General features: G+C 42.4%; 1 protein-coding gene across 4 annotated transcripts in view; it reads left to right on the top strand.

The window, feature by feature from the left end:
• The window catches only part of TRPM3 (transient receptor potential cation channel subfamily M member 3), a 948117-nt gene that overhangs the window by 686926 nt on the left and 236006 nt on the right, over nucleotides 1-25185 (top strand). For all 4 annotated transcript variants that reach the window (XM_062207082.1, XM_062207079.1, XM_062207080.1 and 1 more), the window contains exon 6: nucleotides 905-1076. In XM_062207082.1, coding sequence (XP_062063066.1) covers nucleotides 905-1076 — 172 coding nt within the window. The remainder of the gene's footprint in view (nucleotides 1-904; nucleotides 1077-25185) is intronic.

Below are 25185 nucleotides of genomic sequence, written 5' to 3'. Positions count from 1 at the left end.
TTTAAGAATACAGTGAAAGCACAAATTCTAATTCTCTATGAACTCAGGAAGCAAATAAATATTCCTTTAAGCAGTCTTATTTTGAATGGACCATTTACCATAAACCTTGCTTCTATCCGAAGCAACACCAGGAAGAAGGTGCAGATTATCGAGTTAGCTCTCTGTATTCCGAGGTTCTACATCCATGGATTCTACCACTCAAAGACTTAAAATATTCAGAAAAAATTCCATCTGTACTGAGCATGTATAGACCTTTATTCTTACTAGCCCATGAACAATAAGGTGTAACAACTGTTTTAGTAATATCACCAGTGTAATAGACGTAAGTAATCTAGAGAGTAAAGTATATTGGAGAATGGGTGTAGATTATATGCAAATGCTGATGCAACAATGACATAAGCCTCAGCCATTCTCCCTCATTACCCAAAATAGACACTGGAATGTATTCCTTGCCTTTGAAACTCAATTGGGTCTCACACCCTATTCCCTTCATACCCCACCCCTTACAGCCACCTGGAAGACCAGGTCCGGGAATTCCTCTCTGCCTGCTACCCCTACTCCATGTGGGTAGGCCTTCTGCCACGTGTTCCATCAGTGTGCGCACAGGCAGTTGGTCACCCACCTCTACGGATTTATTTTCTCTGAATAAACTCAGTCTGGCTGTAAATTCACACACTACCTCCTCTCTATTCTGCACCTCTTTTCCTAACAAATACTACACCATTTTATACAACAGATTTGAGGAAGAGCAACCTGGAACCAACCCTTTGTGGATACAGAGGGACCACAATACTTTCAGTGTATCAAAGAATCGAAGGATGTTTTTTCTTTCCATTTCTGTCTAGTTCTCCTCCTGACAACTCTTGTTTTCTGACTTTTACTTCTTCCTTTTGATACCCTGCAGGTTGTACGACCATATCAGACCATGTCCAATCCCATGAGCAAGCTCACTGTTCTCAACAGCATGCATTCCCATTTCATTCTGGCTGACAACGGTACCACTGGCAAATATGGAGCAGAAGTGAAACTTCGGAGGCAACTAGAAAAGCATATTTCACTCCAGAAGATAAACACAAGTAAGTAGGCCATTGTTCTCACTCCCATGCCTCATGGGAAGTATGCTGAAGGGAAGTAACTTCAGGTATACCAGGCAGCAGTATTATGAAAGCTTGAACAAGTCTCAAATAGAAACCATTATTTCTAATGGGCCAGTGGATTCACGTGACTATGTCAACTAGAAAGGGACATCTGGACTGATTATGCAATTAGAGGACTCAAGTTCACTTACCACACATGAAAAATGGGTTCATGAATGCAGATAAGCTTTGCTCTCCAAACTTTTCCAACTTCCTTTATGCAGTGCTCCAATGAAGAAAGTCACCCTAGAAAAAAATTCATGTTTATTAAGCTTGTTTTTGGTGGCTAAAAAAAGAAATGAGGTTTTGATCTTATCAAAGATTTGGCTGGTCAAAGGTATTTTAATGTCACTGAACATTCTTTAGGCTAAAACACTCACGTGCAACAATTTTAATGAAATTTGATTCCTTCTCAATTTTATGTGTATAGTCATTCATTGTCTTAAGATATGTATCTAGTTATATATGTATTTATGTATACTATATAATGGAGATTGATTGGTTACACTATCTCTTAAATATTTGTGCTCTGTGCTGTATTTACTGTGCCATTTGTTTTTACTGTGAAGAGATTGCATATTAAAGCCAGCAATGCTCTCCAGATCACTAAGTGGCTTGAATTGGAATGTGATGGAGGTATGACAAACTGTCTCCTATCCATCCTCACAAAATCTAATTTAGTTGGTTTTCCCAAAGTAGCATGGGAGGCTTTGTGACAAACTCAAACTTTGTAGTGATTCACTGTCCCAACTGATTGAAATCCCAGAGCCTGCCATTTGAAATCACAAAAGGTTGCCTTTGACTAGGTTCGTTTTCACAAGTTCTCCTCTCTGCATCTGGCTCAGACAGTGCCAACTTCCTCCCAGGACTGTGATGTCAGACCTCTCATCAACTTCTCCTTCCTCCACTCTCTTCTCTGGTTCCACCTTTCAAGAACCTTTCCTGTCATAGAAGTCAACTTTCACACTTTCATCTTTTCACGGTGATGTCCAGAATACTAAATTATGGCCTAGGTCTGAAGTAAAACTAATCAGGAAACCCCATGGTGACCTTCTTTTGGAAGTCATATAAAACCCTAGAAAACTGATCCAGAGACCAGTAGAGATCAGATGTGACAAAGCACTGTCATAAATTAGTAGACTATACTTTAAATACCCAAATCAAACTTGATTACAACATTTGATAGAATGGTCCAAGGTTATGTAATCAGTGCTATCTATGAACATTTTTATAGGATTTAGCATTACTTTTTTATTTTGAACCCTCTTAGGTTAAGAATCAGAGCTTAAATAGGAGTGGAATCTGAAGGAGACAAGGGTCAGACCAGGAATACATTCAGGTCAAGTTTAGTATGGAGTCCTGTTCAGACAAGCACTGTACCCAGCCCTAGTGACAACTGGGCCAGTTAGTACTGGTGGAGCAGAGCTGCGTGGTTGGTTGTGTACATTATACACCACTGAAAGTAAATGCAAGCAGGCTGAAAACATAGCCAGGGCTCTGTAAGCCAAGCCTTGTGCCCAGAGGATACCCAGGTGACCTTATCCTAACAGGTCATCCCAGAGGGATTACCTTTGGACCTTCTGTGCTTGGAGAGATAGCATGTGTCCTAGTGGCCTTCCAGGGGAAGGTTCCTGGCCAGAGGCCTGGCCTCAGTTAGGAGTAGCACAAGGAGTAATAGACAGTTGTGAACTTGGGAATGCTGGAGGAGCCCCCATTATATGCAAGGCCCTAGTAGATGATTAGGCATGCATCCCATCCCAGCCTATTTCATGAGAACACCAGGCGTTTGCTGGACTTTCAAGGCAAGTAGTGCCACACTGACAGTGGGACCTCATCAGGAGTAGGGGAAAGCTGGGTACCCACATGCCAAGTGAGTTCCTTGGAGACTGGCTATAAGGTATCATAGAAACTCACAGGCTCCTACTGGTGAATTTAGTTCAATTTAATTCAAGCTCACCAGAGATCCTTGAAGTCATAGGAATTTGCCCATGAACTGGGTTGGAGCAGCAAGCTCTAACTGGCCAGCTCCTCTGGCCAGGAACCTTCCCCTGGAAGGCCACTAGGACACATGCTATCTCTCCAAGCACAGAAGGTCCAAAGGTAATCCCTCTGGGATGACCTGTTAGGATAAGGTCACCTGGGTATCCTCTGGGCACAAGGCTTGACTTACAGAGCCCTGGCTATGTTTTCAAGGAGGGAGCAGCAGGCTCCCCAGCGGGTAAAGAGGGACCCAAGATCACTGGAATGGAGCAGAACTTTAGATTTCCCTCAGTTCTCAGCAAAGACAGGGCCCACCAGGTGCTCCACTGAGAAACAGGGACAAAAGGTTGACCTAGCCCAACTTGAGACAGCACGGGGGCACAGCTCCTCAGTGAGGTCATTCTACTTTCTTCTCTGGACCCTTAGGTTTTCCTTTATGCCATTATTAGCAATAATATAGTTCCTCCTCTTAAAGTAATATCATATAAGTTTAGTCTAAAAATTCTATTTACTCTTCCGTTTCCTGCTTAAAAGTTTAGAAAATCCAAACTCCAACCATGGAACTTGATTTCCTGTGAATGAGACACTACACCACAGTCACACTAGCCGCCACCACCCCAACGATATTTGAATCTACTTCACATTTTCCTCATACTCTCACCTAGCGATTACCTGCATGCCATAGGGTCTTATCAGCAAGCCTGTTTTCCTCTGAAGAAAATTTCCCTTACATATGATGTGAACCCTGCTTGGGAACCAAAAGCCCTTTCTCATCAACATGAGCTACTAATAACATACTACCAATACCACGTGTTGCACATTCTTCTCTGCACTCTGCCGTCCACTGTCTAATACTCTCTCCCTGAACTGCTGCTGCCCGCTGTCAATACGGAAGCACTGTCATCAGCTATTGTTGGGCTTTGTTTTGAAGAGAATCCTTTCAAACGCAAGCAGGTACCCACTTCAGAATCATCTTCAATTTTCTAAACTTCAATGCAATTTCTAAACTCTTCCAAATGCAATATGCTAGGAACATTTCCACTGACTCCTTTCAGTTGTTTCTTGAATGCCTGCTGTGGACCAGTCATGGTTAAGATCAAGAAAAGTGGCAGCAATTTACTGAGCTGAAGTCAAGAGAAGTAAACACAATACTAAGCAAATAAGCAAACAAGCAAATCTGTGATGTCTGCTATAAAAATTGCTACTATTAAAAAGAGTAGAAGAAATTTGATGTCTGCGTACATGTGTGAGTTGGGAAGATCGTCTAGACCCGGTGGTCAGGAAGGGCCTCTATGAGAGGTGACATTGAAGCAGAGACTTGAATGAAGTGAAGGGGCTGACTGTGGAAAGATCATTCTTGGGAGAGCAAAAGCAGGCACAGAGGCCCAGATTGTTCGATGAAGAGCAAGAAAAGCTTGGTAAACAGAGTTTACACCATCATTCTGCTGTTGACAGGTGTAGAGATTTGACTGAGTTTGGGGGCAAAATTAAAAGCACAGAGATGCTTTTAGGGAGCTGTCAACTGTGGTTTGAATTAAGACAGCAGCAGCAGAGTTAGTTGATTCAGGATATATAAATACATGTACGTATGGATTGCTTCAGAAAGTGGAATCTGAGTAGCCTGACTGAAGTTTTAAAATCCCAAACATTTTGTAAACATTGCATTATTTTAAATTGCATCACAGCATGTTCTAATACTCATCATGTAGCTATCACCCCTTCTCCGCGTTTATTAGTCTATAGCCAATCTTGATTCTTCTAAGTGAACCCACCAACTTCCTCCTCTGGATGATTCTGAAGGAAAACCAGTAAGTGTATCATTCCATCCATCAATATTTCAGTACCAAAGCATTTTGCTTTTGTGTTAGCCACACAGACTATATTTTAAAAGTGTTTCCTTAACTAATGACAAATATTGACCCAAGAATGCTTTCACAATTCTTTTGGGAAAAATAAAATTCAAGAACCAGATTATTGCATGCTAAAGTCTTCTAAATATTTTACCAATCATCTTTTCTGGTCACAAGTTCTTCTCTCAGCTAGCCAAAAAATATTTTGAAAAATATTTCATCGCGGCCGGCGCTGTGGCTTAACAGGCTAATCCTCTGCCTTGCGGCGCCGGCACACCGGGTTCTAGTCCCAGTTGGGGCGCCGGATTTTATCCCGGTTGCCCCCTTCCAGGCCAGCTCTCTGCTATGGCCCAGGAAGGCAGTGGAGGATGGCCCAAGTCCTTGGGCCCTGCACCAGCATGGGAGACCAGGAGAAGCACCTGGCTCCTGCCATCGGATCAGCGCGGTGGGCCGGCCACAGCACGCCTACCGCGGCGGCCATTGGAGGGTGAACCAACGGCAAAAGGAATACCTTTCTCTCTCTCTCTCTCTCACTGTTCACTCTGCCTGTCAAAAAAAATTTTTTTTTTTCATTGCAATTCTTAGAGGTAAAGTTTGGAAAAATCCCCAGCAACTGTGACTATCTTTTCAGGGTTTGAATGGAACAATGTAACTTCGGGGAGAAGTAGAAGACTTTGCCTGTAGTTAGTGGAATAAGCTGGAAGTGACAGGCGGGAAGTTCAGATCATCATGTTTCTGTCACCTTAAAGAACTTTTTTTTTTTTTTTTTGACAGGCAGAGTGGACAGTGAGAGAGAGAGACAGAGAAAGGTCTTCCTTTTGCCGTTGGTTCACCCTCCAATGGCCGCCGCGGTTGGCGTGCTGTGGCTGGCACACCGCGCTGATCCGATGGCAGGAGCCAGGTGCTTCTCCTGGTCTCCCATGGGGTGCAGGGCCCAAGGACCTGGGCCATCCTCCACTGCACTCCCTGGCCACAGCAGAGAGCTGGCCTGGAAGAGGGGCAACCGGGACAGGATCGGTGCCCCGACAGGGACTAGAACCTGGTGTGCCGGTGCCACAAGGCGGAGGATTAGCCTAGTGAGCCGCAGCGCCGGCCCACCGTAAACAAGTTCTGTCTTCTCTTCAACTTCAATCCTGTAGCTGTGAACCAGGGATAATAATTCCTTATAGAGTTGTGACTAAATGGGTCAGCACCAGGAAGGGTTCTGGAAGGTGCCTGTTCAGAAACATTGGTCCTCTTCCTACCTTTTCCACGGTGTAGCAACACCCCCTGGGGCACCATGAACCATCTGTGTGTAGCTTCCCTGCCATAGGTTCCAACCTAAGGCCATCAAAGTCCAGGGTGGCCACCAGAATATCTGTACGTACATGGTGGAATATTATTCAGCCATAAAAAGAGTGGAATTCCTTTGCACAATGCATGGAACTGGAGGACAGTATGTTAAGTGAAATAAGCCTGGCGTTGAAAGATGCATACTGCTGTTCTCACACGCAGAAGCTCAAAGTGTATTTCATACAGAGAGTAGAATAGTAGTTGCCAGACAGTAGCTTGGCAGGGGGAGGAGTGGAATAGAGAAACTGGATAATAAGTACAATACTAGCTAGTTAAGCAAATTAAATTCTAGTGTCCTATCATAGAGTGGAATGACTATAGCATTGTATCTTGTAAGATAGCTAAAAGAGAGAATTTCAGATGATCCCAACACAAAGAAATGATAAATGTTTCAGAATGAGAAAAACGCTGATTAGCCCAATTTGAGCATGACACATTGTTTAAGTGGATCAAAATATCAAACTGGTCCCTGTAAGTACTTATAATCATCATATAGCCATGAAATTATTTTTAAAATGTACCTTCGCTACATATCTTAACCTGGCAGTACTTTACTTGAAAGTGCAATCTACATCAGACTAAACCCAATCTAAAGGATTCTTATTTACCTCGGGCAGAACTCACAGATACTCATATTTGTGATATTAACCATTGGGGTGTCTCAGTGGGTTTAGATTTTCATCGCCAGTGCTTTTTTGCTGCTTTCAAGGTGTGCTTCAAAGAGAATCTGATACTCTGATCTTTCCTTGCCCCAGAGTAACATCTGACATTGGAGTGTGGCCTCACCTGATGAAGCCACCTGGGGTACTTCTCTAAAGCAGCAGATTAAATTGTGCTCATTGTTTCTACATAAACAAGTAGAGAACTGATTGCAGATTTCAGAAAATACCATCACATTTGATATTTGAAGATATTGGTATTTAGAATTCTCTGAAAAAAAATAGATGCTTTATTATGCAGTCCCTAAGCAAATATATTTTTTCATATGATTGTGTGCTTACTCACACAAATAAAAATAATGACGATAATAATGTCATCCCTAATAAGTTATGCTTTATCGTGGAGACACATCTTTCCCTTCCCCGTTGGTTATATGATCTTTGAACACCATGAACTCAACAATGAACACGGGGAGGTCAAGCAGGTAAGGGCCATCTGATTGCAAAATTGTTAAATCATACATATAAAGGGTCCCTAAAAAGTTCATGGAAAATGCACATTATGAAAATATGCATGGATTTCAAACTTTGCATCAAACTAAACTTACCCTTTAATCCCATTTCCTATGAACTTTTTTCAAGTACCCTTGTACATGGAAGCAACAGCCACTGGTGAGTGCTAATGAGACACAATATTGAATTAATGACCTGTGTAGACTTCAATACCCCTAAACCCACAGCACAGGCTGGCTGGCTGCCTGGGGTCTTCCTTCACATCCTACCACCACTTGCTATTGGGACATTCATCCCTGTCTCTACCATTAGTGGTACTAGATTTTAAACATCTTCTCTCCTGGGTGAGGACCCAAGTCATTTGTAACAGGGCTCTCCACTTATTTGAAAACTATAAATGGACTTGAATGGACTATTCTGCAATAGGGCCAGTAAGGAAGCTGCTTTTCATTTGAAGAGACACTCCGGCCGGCTTAACAGGCAAAACTAATTCATGAGGTAAATCGCATCAGAGTTCCCAATCCACCAGCACCTGCTCCCAGCACCCCTGCTTTGTATGAATTTCGAGCTCACTGACTCCAGCAATGTGTTCAATGCAGCAAGCTTTCCTCCCAGGGCCTGTGGTGCTACCAGAAATCCTGCACTTCACAGTCATGAGCTGATAAGATGTCAGGGGAGCGGCAAGCACCCAGAAATGCAGTTGCTTTATCCGTGGGCCCCTGGAGATCCTACTCAGGAAAAAGCAGTGCCCATGAAATATCTGAATTAGTAAGGTCCTAATAAAATAGAGAGTCTGAAATCCCATACCAAGAGAAGGCTAATTTATAATCTATGACTTACTGAGACAAATTTTAGGAATACCAGGCAGGACAATAATAAGAGTCTTCAGTGGATGAGTGAATTCACGAAGTAAAACACTAAGAGGCAATGTGTTGCAAAAATCTACATTCCATTTCTGGTATATATCTGGCATTTCCTTGGACCACAGTAGCGCCCTTATATGTATTTGTATTTTTCTATTGTTAAATTCTGAAGCCAACTTGCCCTGGAAATTTGACTTTGGTCATCTGAAAAGCACCACTGACCTCCTCAATAAATTTACCAACCTCTCTGACACCAACAGTGACATTACTGTTATGCACAATCAACGTTCCATAGAGAGTTGCCTCTTAGTGATCTCACTTAGCCATATTAACAGAAGAACTGTACAAATGTATAGTTTCAAAAAAAAAAATGACAGCTTCACTGAAATCAACACTGAAGTAGTTTCCTGGTAAGCTGTTTTAAAAGTACATAATCATTTATATGTAAATAAACATTATAATAATATATATAGGCATATATAGGCTTACAATGATTGTTAAATCTGTGTCCTTTCTTTGTATTTATACTAAATAGAGAGAGGCCCAGCCTGGGGTGGTTAGCAGTAGCACAGAGTGGGAGGGAGATGGCAAAAGGAAGGTATAAGGTCTGAGGTGCTAATGAGAATTTTCTTCTGAAGGTTTCCCCACGCTGGAGTCATGTGTAATCTAGCACGCTACCCTTCCCACTGACCACTATGCAGCTCAGAACCTTTTTGCCTTATTTAGGACAGAGGATCTGCTGCTGTAACAGTGACTCAAAATAATGAATGCTTTAATGAGACCGGAGCTTTCTCCTCATGCAGTGTCGCTCTGAGTGCAACTGTGATGTAGCAGCTTCACAACCATGAGGACCCAGATCCTTTTTGCTTTCGCTCTGCTCTCCCCGTTTGCGTGGTTCCTGGGAGCTCGCCATCACATTTCCATCCTGGCCAGAAGGAAGAGGGACAAAGGAACAAGGGAAGGGGGAGCCCTTCCGTTTAAGGCATAGTGAGGAAAAAAGTCACACACGCTATGTTGGCTTACATCCTAAGCCCCAGCATTTTGTCACATGTTAACATGTTAGCTTAAAAAAAAAGATTTTGTCCTGGGCAAACACCTAGCTGGCTAAAATTCTATCACCATGAGAGAAGGGAGGAACAGCTAGCGGTTTTTGTTGCATCTTTTGAACGTGGAATTCCAGATGGCCGGTAAGAACTGGCTGGAGTTGGTCCATGAGACAAAATGTATCTGCCATTCATAAATAAGATACACCAGCATGGTCCAACAAGCTCCGCTGGAAGCCTTGTCCAAAGATTTATCTCTGGCCCTTTGACTCTTTAACCTGCGAGCTTTCCAGGGAGTTCAGTTCAAGAATTTTGGGTTAGCTCTTGAAGTCAGATTGAAGCAAGCTGCCTAAAATGCTGCTGGCTATTTTCAACTATCCCGGTTTAGTTGACTTTTTCAGTGAACTAACCCAAGCTGATCTGCTCTGCCTCAAAATACGCTGTGCTCTGCATGAGGCGTGTGCATTCCATAAAAAAAGACTTTAATGCACATTTTGTTTAACACATCCTCTGATAACATGCTAAATCCCAAACATAAAAAATAAACGGCAAATTCCGTGGTTCCATGACACACTCTTGCTGTTAGTGCTTCCAGGATGAATCTTGGAAAATACTTTGCACCAGGAAGTAGAATGGAGGCTGGTTGGCCTCTCAGATCCATCACAAAAGGAAATGCTAAGCCAGGCCTTTTCCCTCTTGGAGGAAAAGGAGGAGAGGCTTGTCTTAGGGAATAGAGCAGCCTGTCCTCTGATTCAGCTTAGGATGCCTTTGAGGACATAATGATGTGGCCAAACACAGCCAGTGGGCAAGGACTCCTGAAGACGTCTGAGAGACAGTAGCTGTATGATCCAGTGCGCTGCTGATGGCCATTGTAAAACACCCATCAGTGGACTTTGTCCTAATAGTGGATCAGGTCACTTTGTCTTAGAGGTTGAGATAGGCACATCATTACTGACACCACCCTCATTAACTTTTGATTTTAGCCTATGGCATTCAGTCCAACCTGAACAGTAGCCTTATAGGCACTTGGGATTTCCTTCTAAGAGAACAAAGCCCAGGAAAAGTGTTGTCTTACAGGTTTATTAAGAATGTAAGCAAGAACTCTTGCCATTCCACTCTGAATACTCTATATAAAACAATTTACTTGCTGTTACTGGCCTACTGTCTTTTCATCATTTTATAATATAGGCTAACTATCCCTTCTCCAAAATGCTTGGGACAACAAGTATTTCAGATTTTTGAGGTTTTTTGGATTTCTGATTTTCAGATTACAGATGCTCAACCTGAATCAAAACCATGGTAACTGTGATGTTTCTGTTCATACTGGCCAAGTTTGTACAGAAAATTAACGTTTAGAAATCTATGAGAAAATACAAGAAACAAATTCAAAAGACAGATAGCAAGATGAAGGAAATATAGAAACTATGACAAAGGGCAAATTTCCATCATGTGTAAAGAGTGCCTACAAATAAAAAAATGTAAAAAGCCCTATAGGAAAATTAGCAAAATATATTAACAAGAAAATTATGGGGAGAAAATACAAAAGAAATGAAAATCATGACAATGAAATTTTTCTCACCTACCAAATTGGCAAAAACAAAAGATTGAAACGATGTAGTGTTGATAAATGTACATGAAAATATGTTCTAAAACATTTCTGATGGATGTATAAATATGAGCAACTTTATTTAAAAAACAATCTGGCAGTCCCTCCAAATTTTAAATGTTTATAACCTTTACTTCTGGGAATTCTTTCTTATATAAATTTACCACAATATTATAGTAATAAAACTGAAATAACCCTAAGATTGATCATAAGCAAATAGTGAAATTATACATAGACATAGTAAAATACTCAATTATGAATAATGCAGTATTTCTGTTTGGGCTCATATGGAAAGAGTCAAGAATTTTTTTCACATCTTAGAAGCCTATCATACAAAAGTACAACTGTATTTTAGTATAACTATAGCCCCACTGATTTTTAAATTATATATAATAAACTATAGTTATAATTTCTAGTACTCATGTACAAATATGTGTGTGCTTGTGTATGTATGTGTATACATAAAACATGTAGGTGTATGTGGCTCAAGTAGGTAGGTCCTTGCCACCCCAAAGGGTGGCTCAGCCCCAGCCACTGAAGTCGTTTGTGGACTGAGCAGGCAGATGGGAGTGTTCTCTGTCTTTCTCTGTCTCTCTCTCCTTCTCAGGTAACAGCAACACTTTTCGATGCTGGCTTTCACAATGGGTAGATACTGCTTTTATCACAGCAAAATAACCTTGGGAGCAGTCAGCCTAGCCATGTGACGTGCGGTTTCACATCTTCTCTCAAGTGTCATTCTTTTTTAAATACATATTTTACACACACACACACATAGAGAAACATGATGTAATAAGATCCATATATAGTAAACCGGTCACTGTACTGGGAAAGATTAGCATATTCATCAGCTCTCATATTTACCCATTTCCCCCACCCCATGGAAAGAGCAGCTCAGATCTACTTCTTTAACAAAAATCCTGAAAACAATCTTCATGTTGTATATCACAACATGAGACCTGTTCATCCTACATATTTGCACTTTGTACTCTTTGGCCTGTACCTCCCCAACCCTGGCATCATTTCTGACCTCTCTCCTCCTCCCCAAGACATAAAGACTCAAGTCAGGAAAACTTAGGGGAAGAAAGGCTGCTTGAGGACACATTATAAAGAACATTCTGAAATCACTCATAAAGAGTGTGTCTAAAAATTATGAGACCAATGTAACAGATATTATGCTTACATTTGGTAATGGTATTGGTGTGTGACACAACAGCCTAAACTTATTCCCAACTGATATCCATCACCAGACATTCTATTATAATGAGGATACTGCATTTGTCCTTCATTTATATCCTTACTCTGAGTACAGTTCAGTAGAGTTAGAATTGTTAATTTTCTCTCCATCATGCCCCTGAGCAACCCAAGGTCCAGCTCCCTTCCCCCTATGTCCTGACCCCCATCAGGGTACAGCTCTTCCAGTAGTTGTTTGATACTGAACATTGTATGCCCAAGGAGACAAAGTGGCTCCACTGTACTTTTAAGATGCTGCACATGGCAACAGAGCTTATCAGATTTCTTCAGCTTTTCAAAATGGGGCTAAAATGAAAACTCAAAATGCCGCTTAAAATAAACAGTGATTACTGTCTGTGTCTCTCCCCTTGATAATATTTCTTTCAGGCTCTTTCTTTCAAAGTATTTTCTTTTGTGCCTGCAACATGCAAAGCACCATAGGAGTTGCAAGATAAATAAGGCATGGCTATGTACTCAAAGAACTTCATCTTACTAATCAGTTATAATTAACTGGAGTTATGGAGCACTATTCTAAGTAATTTTCAAGAAATAATTGATTCAATTATTAAAACAACCCTGAAGTGGGTGCCATTGTTACTACCATTTGTCAGTAAGAAAACTAAGGCATAAATAGGCCAAGTAATAAAGCCCAAAGCCAAAGTGCTAATAAATGAAAGATTCAAGAAGTGATGCCTGGACCACCCTGCTCAACTGCTTCTCTGCATACAAAGATCTGCATAAAGCAGCAAGGGTTAAACTCCCTGTAATGATACAAAGCCTAACAAGAATTTATACGGTGCCTGGGTGGAATGTTCATGAAGATATCTGACAAATTTTAAGATTTCGATTGGTGGAATGGGGGCAGAAAATGGGAAGGCACACTAGTGAGTGCTTTCAACAGCCAGAACTACACTGCACTGCATGTAAACTTCCTTTCTTGTTATACCTTTTTGTCTTCTATTCGTTTAAGATTTCAATTGCAACCCTGAATCAGTTGTACCTGTGAACTAGATGTAGTTTTTTCAGAAAGTAAAATCAACAAAATCATAAGGAAAAGATATCCACGTTTCACTGCTTCTCTTCTGTTGACTGACTTGTAGGGAAATATTAAGGCAGAATATAGAATGAGAGTGGTAGTGTACGTGTCTGTGTGCTGCTTCTAGACCATGGTTTTCACTTTACAGATAGGAAAGCCAGCTGGAACAGGTCAAGTGACCTGCCTACATGTATTCAGTGTATTAACTTGGCAGAGCTTCCACTGAACCTGAACTCCAGATTCCCCATCTGCTGTTCATGGCTCAGCATTTGGTCACCACCTCGGTTTGGGAAGTACTTTTCTTCTACTCTTTTTGGCACTCCATCTCAAAACTGGAATAAGATAAGGCTTTCCATACACCTGAGCAAGAAACAGAAGCAGGGTACATGGGGTATCAACCTTATTGCCCCTGTTAGCCCCTTGAGACCATTTTGCCCACTGCATCCTAAGGGTAATTAAGGAAATGTTGAGACTACTGGAGACACAACCAACACACACCTGGTATCTAGAATTTCCACTTTTACCCAAAGCCACTGACCTTACTCTCTCGTTGACCCTCTTTGAAGTATCATCTAAACTTTGGTTCATTAGAGTTGCTGATGGGAGCAAGAATCAACCGACAGTGCTAGCCTGCTGTTCACTCTGCAGCAGAGATGATGCTGTGCCAGCTTTCTGCTCTGTTCCATCAGCAAATGCTTGTGCCAAATTTCCAGGAGGATTTGTGTTGTTTATTGGAAGCTTTGTTTGTAGTATTTAGTAAGTGGTCTAACTGCCCTACACGGTGGGAGAGTGGCCTGAGGAATGTGCGCTGGTAAGCTGAATGTATTTTCTCAGAAACATACTAAGTTGGCACTTTCTGGAAAATGGACAGTGGTTATTTTACAAACTGTTGGAACTCTAGAGAAACCATCCCTTACATTCTGTGTGTTGAGGTGTACTGCTTTGTGTTTTCCCCAGAGAGTTCAAAGATAAGAAGGTATCTTTGTCAGGTTATGAACCCTGAGTAGTGACCAAGTGATGCATCATGAAAAGTGGGCGAGGTCCCTCCATGCCCGTCACCCCCAGCTACCCATTCCCTAAACCCTACTTTTCAAAAATTTCCACAAGTGGAGGCTTCTCTGAAAATCGAGCTCGATCCTGGGAAGCTTGAGAACTTGAGGATCTGGGCTCCTCCCTGAATGCTGTCTCCAGTGAAGGAACAGAACGGAAGCAGAAGCAGAGCCCCTGCTGCCCCTGGGATTCTCCTTTAAGGCCTCAATTTGAAATGAGATGCTGCCTACCTAGTTTAGTATATTAACAACTCCATCAGCATGGGATTACCGTTCAATTTTTATAACCCAGTTTGAGGTAGAATAGCCAAACTGGTAGGAAACCTATTACACTAAAATGGCTTTGCTTTTTGTTTGTAAGGATCAGAGTTACGTACTTATAGTCATCCTTTGGCCAATGAGGCAGAACAGATGAGAAGGGTAAGTAGGGGGCATCAGCCCAGTAAGTAATATTGTGTATATTGAGTGACAAGTTGGCATTTTTCCAGTTCCTCTTTAAAGAGAAAAGATTAGCTTGTGAAAAGGTAGTTTCCTTAGGTCATATGCAGCTAATCACTTGAGAACAGAACACTTATTGTCCTGGAACTCAGAAAAAATGTTTTTAGAAGGAAGGAAGAGAGACAGTTCCTATTGTGAAAAACACAGAATTGAACAATTCATAATTATAATTAATTTAACAAATAACATTTCTTGTGGCTCTGTCAAGTGCTCTGTATTGGTTCAAGCACTTAACAGACACCATTTCCTTTTAACCCTTTCATCACCACAGCACTTTTCTAGTCTGACGTGGAACAATGCAGGGCACTTCCTCAGCAAAGGCCAGTTAGGAGGAGGGATGCCAGGATATAGCACCCATCCAGAAAGGCTGTGTCATGCTTTGCATAGATCTGAATGTGCAACTTGGGTTGCGATCACATGCATAAATTTATACAAATCGAGTAATCCGTCTGCTTTAATAAGATGTCTATCCAACAATTGGGTTGTAGAAATTTCAAAGATTTTATTTTTTGACAGGATGCCTGCCGTTTTTCTCTCTTGACTCCCGCTTGTTTTATTCATTTTGGGGTAGTTGCCAATTAGACCCAATTGGTAAGTATAATTAATAGACAACTTGAACTTCCTCTTAAACCCCACCCAAGAAAATTAACCATAGAAGCTTTCATTTCTTTTAAAATCCCTAACAAAATTACTGCCAGTGACTGCTATTTCTCTCTCTGTCTCCTACTATATCCAGACCCTTCAGAGATTAATTATCTCCTATTTATGTTCCTAAAATACCACACAGCACTACTAGGACACTTCTGAAGGGAAATAAGCATTTATTTAGGTTCCAGGCACTATGCTAGAGATTTTCTTAGATCCTGTCTCTTTTTAACACTCACAAAAAACCTCCAAATCCTTCTTATGTTCCTTTTATAGTCGATAAAATGGCAGCTCAGAGGATTAACCACTTGTCTCAAATCCAGTTAGTGAGAAATTCACTTGCAAACCTAGGCTAATGTGCTCCTACACCCCTAGTTCCTTCCATCCTACATGTAGAATCATTGTTTCACTCAGAAAGAGACTTCTCTAAAACTTTGATACCTTGGAGGGCTTGAAGGTCACTGTTTCACTCAACTATTTGAGCACCAACTCTGCCAGACCCGAGTTGAGCATTGATTTGGTTGAAATGAGTCATCGAGCCGGACTTTGGGAAGAGGATGACTGTTAGTGGCAAAATGAAGATGGTCGAGTAACAACGTGAGAAGGAAATGGGACAGGATGGTGGAGAGGAGTGTGGGGTGAAGGCAAACATAGGGGCTCCTGATCGTGTACCCCTGGCTACAGTTTTTCTTCATGTGACTCGTGGACTTCCCTTTGTCATCCTATGCCTGAGAATATATGAAGGAGGCTGGGAAGGCAAAGGGACGTTCAATTGTCATCACTGGCATCTTTGTTGACCATTGCACCATCATCAAATGCATTGGGATAACCATGACAAAATTGTTCATCACTGAACCCATAATTGTCCCATGGGACAGGGACAATGTTAAAGGGCCCAGAACTTCATCCAGGGAGGTCTGCAAGTGGGAAAGCGTAAGATGTATTCTGTTAGACTAATAAGTCCACATGGTTTGAACCTGGGACTGAGAAGGAAATTAAGATTCCTCAGGGCAGAGTACGTGTCCATCAAGAAAATCTTATTGCCTTCTGTGGATGCTCTAATCTGTTCAGGCCAAGCATATGAACTTTCTACCAGTCACAGAAAACATCCTCTAACACACACACAAAGAATAAAATTCATGATCCGTTCACTTTAGACTGCAATGACTTGCCATTGTTTATCTGTTTTAAACTGGACGTGTGATTCAAAGTTTTCTCTACCTTGTAGAGGGTCTTTTCTATAAAGAATAATTTGTATGAAGACAACAGCATGCTGGCGCCGCCGTAGCTCAATAGGCTAATCCTCCGCCTTGCGGTGCCGGAACACTGGGTTCTAGTCCTGATCAGGGCACTGGATTCTGTCCCAGTTGCCCCTCTTCCAGGCCAGCTCTCTGCTATGGCCCGGGAATGCAGTGGAGGATGGCCCAAGTGCTTGGGCCCTGCACCCCATGGGAGACTAGGATAAGCACCTGGCTCCTGCCATTGGATCAGCACGGTGCGCCGGCTGCAGCGGCCATTGAAGGGTGAACCAAGGGAAAAGGAAGACCTTTCTCTCTGTCTCTCTCTATCTCACTATCCACTCTGCCTGTCAAAAAAAAAAAAAAAGAAAAAAGAAAACAGCACGATCAAATCCCCTGACTTCATGTCATGGAATGACTAGATACAAGTTTGCCATGTAATTGACATGTTTATCACACTTGTTAATGAAGTCACTTTGTCAATCAAGTTAATAAAAGGAAACAACCACTTTGGAGGAGGAGAAAAAATTTTAGTGAAATCTTTTTCTCAGTGTTATCCTATCTCTCATCTGATAATTTTCCTGTTCACACTAGTAGCTCACTCTTTTTCAACAGAGAGCATTTTCCTCGGTGGGATTACTTGTCCAGGAACTAGGGATAGTTCTTGCAAACAAGTCTGGAAAGGGAATCGGTGCCCTCCTTGCAGGCAAGAACTCTGAGATCTCTTTGCAGATTAGTCTGATTTCGGTGGAAATATCTGTTCCAATCCTGATAGCACAAACCACCTTGATGGGACCCAATCTCTTCCCGATTTCATTACCAACTGAAAGACTTCCCCTCTGTTTCATCTATCGTTTTTCTAGCTGCTTCTGCCGTAACACCTTGTAGACCTTCTGTCTCACTCATTCCAAGCCACTTCAGTTTCTCTGAAATAATATACCTGATCAGAGCTGTTTTGGATATGTGCTGAAATCTAGCCCCAACCTACAATCTCTCCAACCTCAGTTTGAAAATCTCCTCTCTCAAATCTAACCCCTATTCCCACCCTTCCCCTTGTGATCCTCCAAGGCCCAAATTTACCACAACTCCTTTGTTCCTACAATGTTCATAGCAACAGTTATTTTAGCACAGTGATTATCTATCCATCTGCCTGCACCATCTCCCATCATCTGTAGATTGTGCGCTCCTACAGAGCAGAGCCCATGTCATCTTCACTTTTGTCATCCTAAAGACTTAACACAATGCCTATCACACGGACTAGGTGCTCAATAAATTGTTGTCAGTATCAGTACTTGGTTTTCCTGGCCTTATTTTTAGCTGTGATCTGCAGCCTGACACATAGATGCAAAAGTTATAAAGAAAGAACAAATAACCCAGGGAATGTAAATAAATAGGAATATGTGCAGGCAAAGAGCATGACTCGCTCCTCCAATTCACAGGGATGAAAGCATTAAGTCTGGGAAATGTGACTGTGTCCCTGTTGAATCACAATTGCTGTTAAGTCATTGCCATCTTCTAAATTTAGAGAATCTAGGAATATACATGCATGCTGTAGCACCCCATGCCATCAAGACTTCCATATTTCTATTTACACAGGAAAAGAGATAACCATTGATTTTTTCCCACTACTTGTTTTCAAAGTGATAATTGCTGGTAGCTACCTTTCAGTCCAGATTAGGATCAATCTATTTGGTAGATATGCATAGCTAACTTTAGAAAGTTACACAAAGATAAAATAAATGGGAAAACTTATGCTGAGTACTTTTCTGATATAACCAACAATTTCACAATGGGATATATTTAGAGAAGATAAGGTATCTTACTCCCTAAGGATCTTAAAACAAAGTAAAAAGAGGCTGGTATTTGCTTAAGATGGTTAAGGCCAGGGGATTTATCATAGGATACTTCAAAGTCCTTTCCTTATGCTCTATAATGATTTTTTAATAATAAATATTAACCTCTAAATACTATTTGGATTTTTTTAAGCCATTGGAACTAATGGGTGTACCTATAATTCTTATAGGCTTGAGAAATGACTAGAAGTAGTGCTTCCAGATGTCACTAATAAAGCTTTCATAGTTTTAACAGAATAAAAATATTTTAACCTTGGACTTTCAACTCAAGTCATTAACCTCTGAGAATAAGGGAAATACAGGACTGTTATGCCCTCACAAAGACCAAATAAGCAAGCAGCTGATTTTTTTTCCTCTTCTGGCATCCGTAGCTGAAATAAATAAGCAGTCCTTTCCCTCACTGAACAGGCTGTCCCTGCTCCGTGTTGGAGGCCACATTTCAAGAGCTACACAAACAGTTCCACATGCCACAACCCAGCAGGCAACCACTCACGTCCAAAATCACAGGCTGGGGAGTCAATGATGCTTGTTGTCTAACAAGCCATGGTGCCTCTGGGTCCACATTGGGTTCTCGAAAGAGGCAGAGTGAGAAAACAGGTGCACCTTTGCCAAAACCCAGAGGTGAGGATTGAAGAGTCAGCTTCTGTGTTCCCTGCACAAATCTGAGCTGATCCTTTTCTCATTAGCAGCATTTCTTCTACCCAGAGGGAGAGCACAGGAAGGGTGCACAGACTCTGGTGCACATTGTGATTCATTATGAAATCCTGGTAGAGACTGTGAAGCAAGTGGCAATTAAATACGCTGTACCCACATGAAGAGTTGGTGGAGAAGTAGAGAGTTCATTCCACCCTCGTCTTTCTTTACTCAGATTCAGTTTTACTGGCATGCATGGAGGATTTATTTTGTTCTACTGATTTATTTATTCCCATTATTCAGGTAATAAGAAACATTCATAAACTTAGGTTTGTCAGAAATCTTCTGTAGTAAAAGTAGTCCTTAATTAAAAAAAAAATTCAATTCCAATCCCCTTTCTATCTAGTTTTTGGCAAATTTAAGTTTTATTTTATTTTTACTTATTTGAGAGGCAGATAGCCAGAGAAAGCTATTCACAGCTCACTCTCCAAATGCTTACACGGGCAGAGGCTAGGGATGGCTGAAGCCACAACCCTGGAACTCAATCTGAATCTCCCACTTGGGTGGGTAGCAGGAACCCAGCTACTTGACCCATCACTTACTGCCTTCCAGGGTGTGAAGCAATAAGTTGGAATTGGGAATAGAACTAAGACTTAAACCCAGGCACTCTGATGTGGGCATCCCAAGTGGCACCTTAACAGCCCAGCCAAACACCTGCACCATGTGGTACTCCCAGGCCAAGTTGAGCCTCAGATAGCACTGGCCCCAGGGCCCAGCATCCCATAGTGTATACTTCAGAGCAGTGCCCTGGACAAGGGACTGGACGAACTCACCCTCCTGGAGCTTAAATGTGGGCAAGGAGGTAGAAAAGAAGGTAAGTAAGAGATGCACTGTGCTGGGCAGTGGCAGGTGCTAAGGAGAGAAATACCACAGAGAAAGTAGAAAAGGGCGTGCAGAAAATGAGCTGCGGTGGGAAACAGAGTGATGGGGAAGATAAATGAGACAAGAACCAAGAACTGGGTCTTCGGACAGTGCTAGCATCTGAGCAGAGGCAGGCTAGGAGGAAGCAGTACAGGAGGCAGAGTAGTATTTATGGGGCAAGACAAGAACCAGGAGCCAGCACAGTTTGTAAGGCAAGGGATGAATCTATTTCCCAGAGGGAAGAATGGCCAACTGAGTCAAAAGCTGCCACAGGCCAAGTAGGAAGAGACCTGGGAACTGACCACCACTGGGGCTCCTGCAACTCCTTTCCTCTCTCTGTCGCAGACTTGGAAAACACCTTCCCTGTGTCACCTGCTCCCACCTCTCCCCATCCAACTCCTGCCTTTCTCCTCTTCCCCCAAAGATGTTAGTGCCCTTAGGAGTTGATAAAAGCCTTCCAGAGAGTTCATTTATAGACAATTTCTGTTGCCCAGCAATTCAGGCTGGCAACACATATATTCTCTGAGAAGAAGAAAGAGACCCCAGTGGCATTTTTTTTTTTTTTGACAGGCAGAGTGGACAGTGAGGGAACGAGAGAGAGAAAGGTCTTCCTTTTCCCTTGGTCCACCCTCCAATGGCCACTGTGTCCGGCGTGCTGCGTCAGGCGCACCGCGCTGATCCGAAGCTAGGAGCCAGGTGCTTCCCCTGGTCTCCCATGCGGGTGCAGGGTCCAAGGACTTGGGCCATCCTCCACTGTACTCCCAGGCCACAGCAGAGAGCTGAACTGGAAGAGGAGCAACCGGGATAGAATCCTGCGCCCCGACCAGGACTAGAACCAGAGGTGCCAACGCCGCAGGTGGAGGATTAGCCTATTGAGCCGCAGCGCCGGCCGCCAGTGGCTTTTTTTTTTTTTTTTTTTTTTAGCTAACAAGAGGGAAAAACAAAAAGGAAGCAAAATCTAAATTAAGAACTCTAGGCCAGGTGTTTGGTGCAGTGGCTAAAACACCACATCCCATGCTGAAGTGCCCAGCCAGGTACAAGTTCCAGCTGTGCTGCCCATTCTAGCTTCCTGCTGATGCACACCTTGGGAGTCAGTAGGCAATGGCTCAAATAGTTGGGTCCCTACCACCTACATGGGAGACCCAGACTGCATTCCAGTCTCCTGGCTTCTGTTTATCCCAGCCCTGGCTGTTGTGGCCATTTGGAAAGTGAACTAGTAGGTGGCAGATCTTTCTCTGCCACTCTGCCTTTTCAATAAAAAAACATCTTAATAATTTTCATGAGTATAGTGAAATATCTATTGAAGTTGTATGAAGTGGTAGCACATTTCTTTTTAAATAGTCCCCCTAAGGCTGGTTTTGGGGTGAATTCCGAAGAAGAGTTCATGCCTTCCAATAAGGTGATATTACATCACTCACATTCAACTAAAACAGATGTCCGTGCTTGGTTTACACAGTTTACAAGTTTCCAACTTGTTTAGTTCCTTGTTGAGGCACGCTCAGGCTTGATGAACTAATAGATGTTGCCATCCATGAATCATTTTCACCACATTAGTCAGACCCAGGGGATGGCAAGCTATGGCCCATGGGCAAAGCCCAGTGTGTTATCTGCTTTTGTAAATAAAGCTTTACTGTATCACAGCCATGTGTGTTCTTTCTGTAGTATCTGCTTATTCAACTGCAGAGTTGAGTAGTTAAAATAGAATCCATTTGACCCACAAAGTTGAAAATATTTACTACCTAGTTCTTACAGAAAAAGCTGGCTGATGCCTGGGCTTAGGCTTTAAAATAGGCTCCTGGAAAAATGCTGTTCAGAAATGTCTCAATCCCACTCTATGGACTTTTGCCTTACTCTGTTCCAGGGGCCACACCTTAGATTGCAATGTTTTTTAGAGGCAAAAAAATCTCCTCCCCTGAAGATTTATGCTAGGTTACTAGTTCTCAAGTGTCCCCTGGACCAGGGGGCCATAGCATCACCTGGAAATGCCTCTGAAAAGCAGATTCTTAGGTCTCATTCTGAACCTACTGATTAGCAGCTCTGGGAGTGGGACCCAGCATGCAGTTCTGACCATGCAGTGAGTCTGATGCATGCCAACACTGAGAGTCATTGTTCTAGAGCAGAGCCTGCTAAGCTGAAAACCTGAAACCAGGATATCTGAATGCCCCTTCTTGTGACAATTCAGCAGACAAACTAGATCTTGCACATTGGAGACAGGGTTCTAAGAGCAGGCCTCGAAGTACCACTTATTTATAACATCAGGATAGCCCGCTTTATCAAATAACCAGAGTAGCACTTATTATTGCAGCCAAACAGACTCTTGGTGGCAGAAATAGGAAGAATCCAAGTAGCTGTTTCACACAGACAAGACAGAGGAGGACAATGGGGTTAAATCCCAAGTGCTTAAGGACCCAAAGCAGCCACTGCATGCCTCAGGGCCATGGCTGTCTCCTGGTTTCTCATCACAAACTGATGCGTTTAAGTGATGGAATGTAATGAGACATTCGTTTATAACAGAGAAAAGCAGAAAGGATTTATTTCCAGTACCGAGAAAGATAAGGCTAGGACATGAGAAAATTTTTCAACTGATATTTTCCCCCTTACGTGACTGATGCAGGTGTGGCTGTACTATCGCTGTTTTCCTTTGCTTAATGATCTAATCCATCCCTGGAGCTTCATCCCTGCGTGTATTGAGAGAAAGAAATCGCTCCAGTAATGAACAGCTGTGGTTTGGAGGGAGCTAGAAACCTGATCCCAGGAAACAGAGAGGGGCAAACAGAAGTCTCGGTCTTTTTAAGCCAGGGAGAGAAGCAACAAAGGAACAATGAACAAATGCAGGCCTCTTTTTTTTTTTTTTAATATCTGAGATTGGCACCTGTTTTTAAAAGCTACTAGAAGTGAATCTGAGACACTAGATGTGAGTGGCGGAGAGAGATCATACAGACGGCTTTGTCCAGAATCAAACAGTTCTGGTGTACGCCTGCCAGACCACAGTAATTACTGCTGACGACTTCTTCACTAGCCAATGTGTCCTGATTGTGTGATAAAGTCGACAGTCACTCCAGGGCAAGGCAACCCAGAAGGCACAGAGAGCAGACAATGAGTCTGTCTTGAAATGAGTCTGTCTTCTCAATGAGTTTGTCCTTGAAACCCAGGTCAGATGCTTATTTTTATGTGATTTTTGCTATTGTTCACTATACCTCAAGTCCTTCACCTGTAAAGTGGGAGGATATCTCTACCCTAGGGTTGTTGGGCAGATTGAGTTAGGCATGTGCAACCCACCTGGCCTAGCACCTGACACTTGCTAAGTGCTCAGCAGCTGCCACCTCCCCTCAGGGAGAGAGAAACTGCCCTCCATCACGGAGTCCAGCAGACTTCACTCCATTAAATCACTCTCTGCAACCCAGACATGCATATTCTCCAAGAGACCTTGTTTAGGCCCATTTGTAATTAGCTTTTTTCTCATGTTGCCATTATTTTTTTCTTGATGTTATCGCTCCTTAAAGGAAACAACTGTCATTCAGAGGAAGCTGCATTGCACTTAAAAAAATAAGTCAAGCTCACAAAGTTGAACCAGAGGCTCAGGTTTGCTAGTTACTGTTGTGAAGTCAATGCCAGAAACATGGTCATATTGCAAGTCATAGTGTTGGGGTTGATGAGACCCGAAACGTTATACCCTGCTCTTTACTGAGCAAGATTCAAATTGGGAGTTAGACACTGGAGTCACACAGATGGAGATCAAAATATCATTTTTTTAAATTTATGATGACATTGTTGGAGACTTAGTACGGGGGTCAAATAGATTTGCCTCCGCACCTCAGCTCTCAAATGTTCACCTGGGAGAAACTCGGGACTATCACAGATACCTTCACCAGGCTCAGTGACGGGCCCAGGCCCCTGGACAAAGAGGGAGAGAGATGCTTAGTCCCTGACATAGGATGACTTTCGGGAGGTAATCTGCATCCCATCAAGAAATAGACAATAGGGTGGGTGTCTGGTATAGAGGTTAAATCACCGTGGACTGTGATGCCCACGTCCTGTATTGCAGTGCCTAATCTGAGTCTCAACTCCACTCCAATTCTAATTTCCTGCTGATGCACGCCCTAGGAGGCAGCAGATAATGATTCAACTGATGTGCTTCCTGCCACCTATGTGGGAGGAGTTCTCAGCTCCTGACTTCGGCCTGGCCCAGCCCAGGCTATTACAGACATTTGAGGAGTGAACCAGTGAAGGGCAACTCCCTGCCTTGAACATAAATTTTTTAAAAATAATAAAATAACCACCACCAATATGGTTGTTCAATTCTTTGTATGGAGAGGGGTTACAGAAAACAAGAGGTTAGATGTGCCACATTAATGGAGCTCCCTCCACATGGAAACATGAAACCAGAGGAAAGAGGATCCCACAACACTGTCACCTATGTTTCTCATTAAGGATTTAGAAACAATAAAGATTTGCTCACATTGGAGTTGACAAGTTATCTTTTGGGAAAAAGGCCCAGATGGTTATTTGTTTAAAATTATGATATAAATCAATATATAAAACTGTCACCTTTCCCAACTAGCATCAGAAATTGTATTAAACATCATTGCTAGATTCAGAATAATCAACCTCTTTCCTCTGTCTCACGTATGACAATGACAATCAGTTATTTTCATAACCTTGGTGTTAAGTGAAGGTCATCCCTAGCCTCCTGCACCTTAGGTGCTAAAATGTAGCCTTCAGCTCCATAGGAGCAGAATTAGGTTTCCATTTCAGTGATACAGATCCTGTTCCTCTCAACCAGAGGAAGTAATAGCTTCCGCAACAACCTTCCTGCAAGGGGAAGAACGTAAACCTTTGTTTACAACTTCCTTCCCAGTGGCCAAGACATTTTATTGCTCTAGTTGAGTCCAACTCTGTTAGGTCCTGACAGCAAACATTCAATTTGAAAGTACAGGACGGGGGCAGGCATTGGCCTAATGGTTAACACACCACTTAAGCTGTCTGCATCTTGAATCTGAGTGCCTATATTCAATACCTGGCCCAGCTCCCTGTAATGTACACCCTGGGAGACAGCAGACGGTGGCTCTACTAGTTGGGTTTTTGCCACTCATATGGGAA

Source organism: Lepus europaeus, chromosome 12 (assembly GCF_033115175.1).
Source record: "Lepus europaeus isolate LE1 chromosome 12, mLepTim1.pri, whole genome shotgun sequence".
Taxonomy (NCBI): domain Eukaryota; kingdom Metazoa; phylum Chordata; class Mammalia; order Lagomorpha; family Leporidae; genus Lepus; species Lepus europaeus.
Note: the sequence above shows the minus strand (reverse complement) of the source record. Positions and strands in the feature narration are given on the sequence as shown.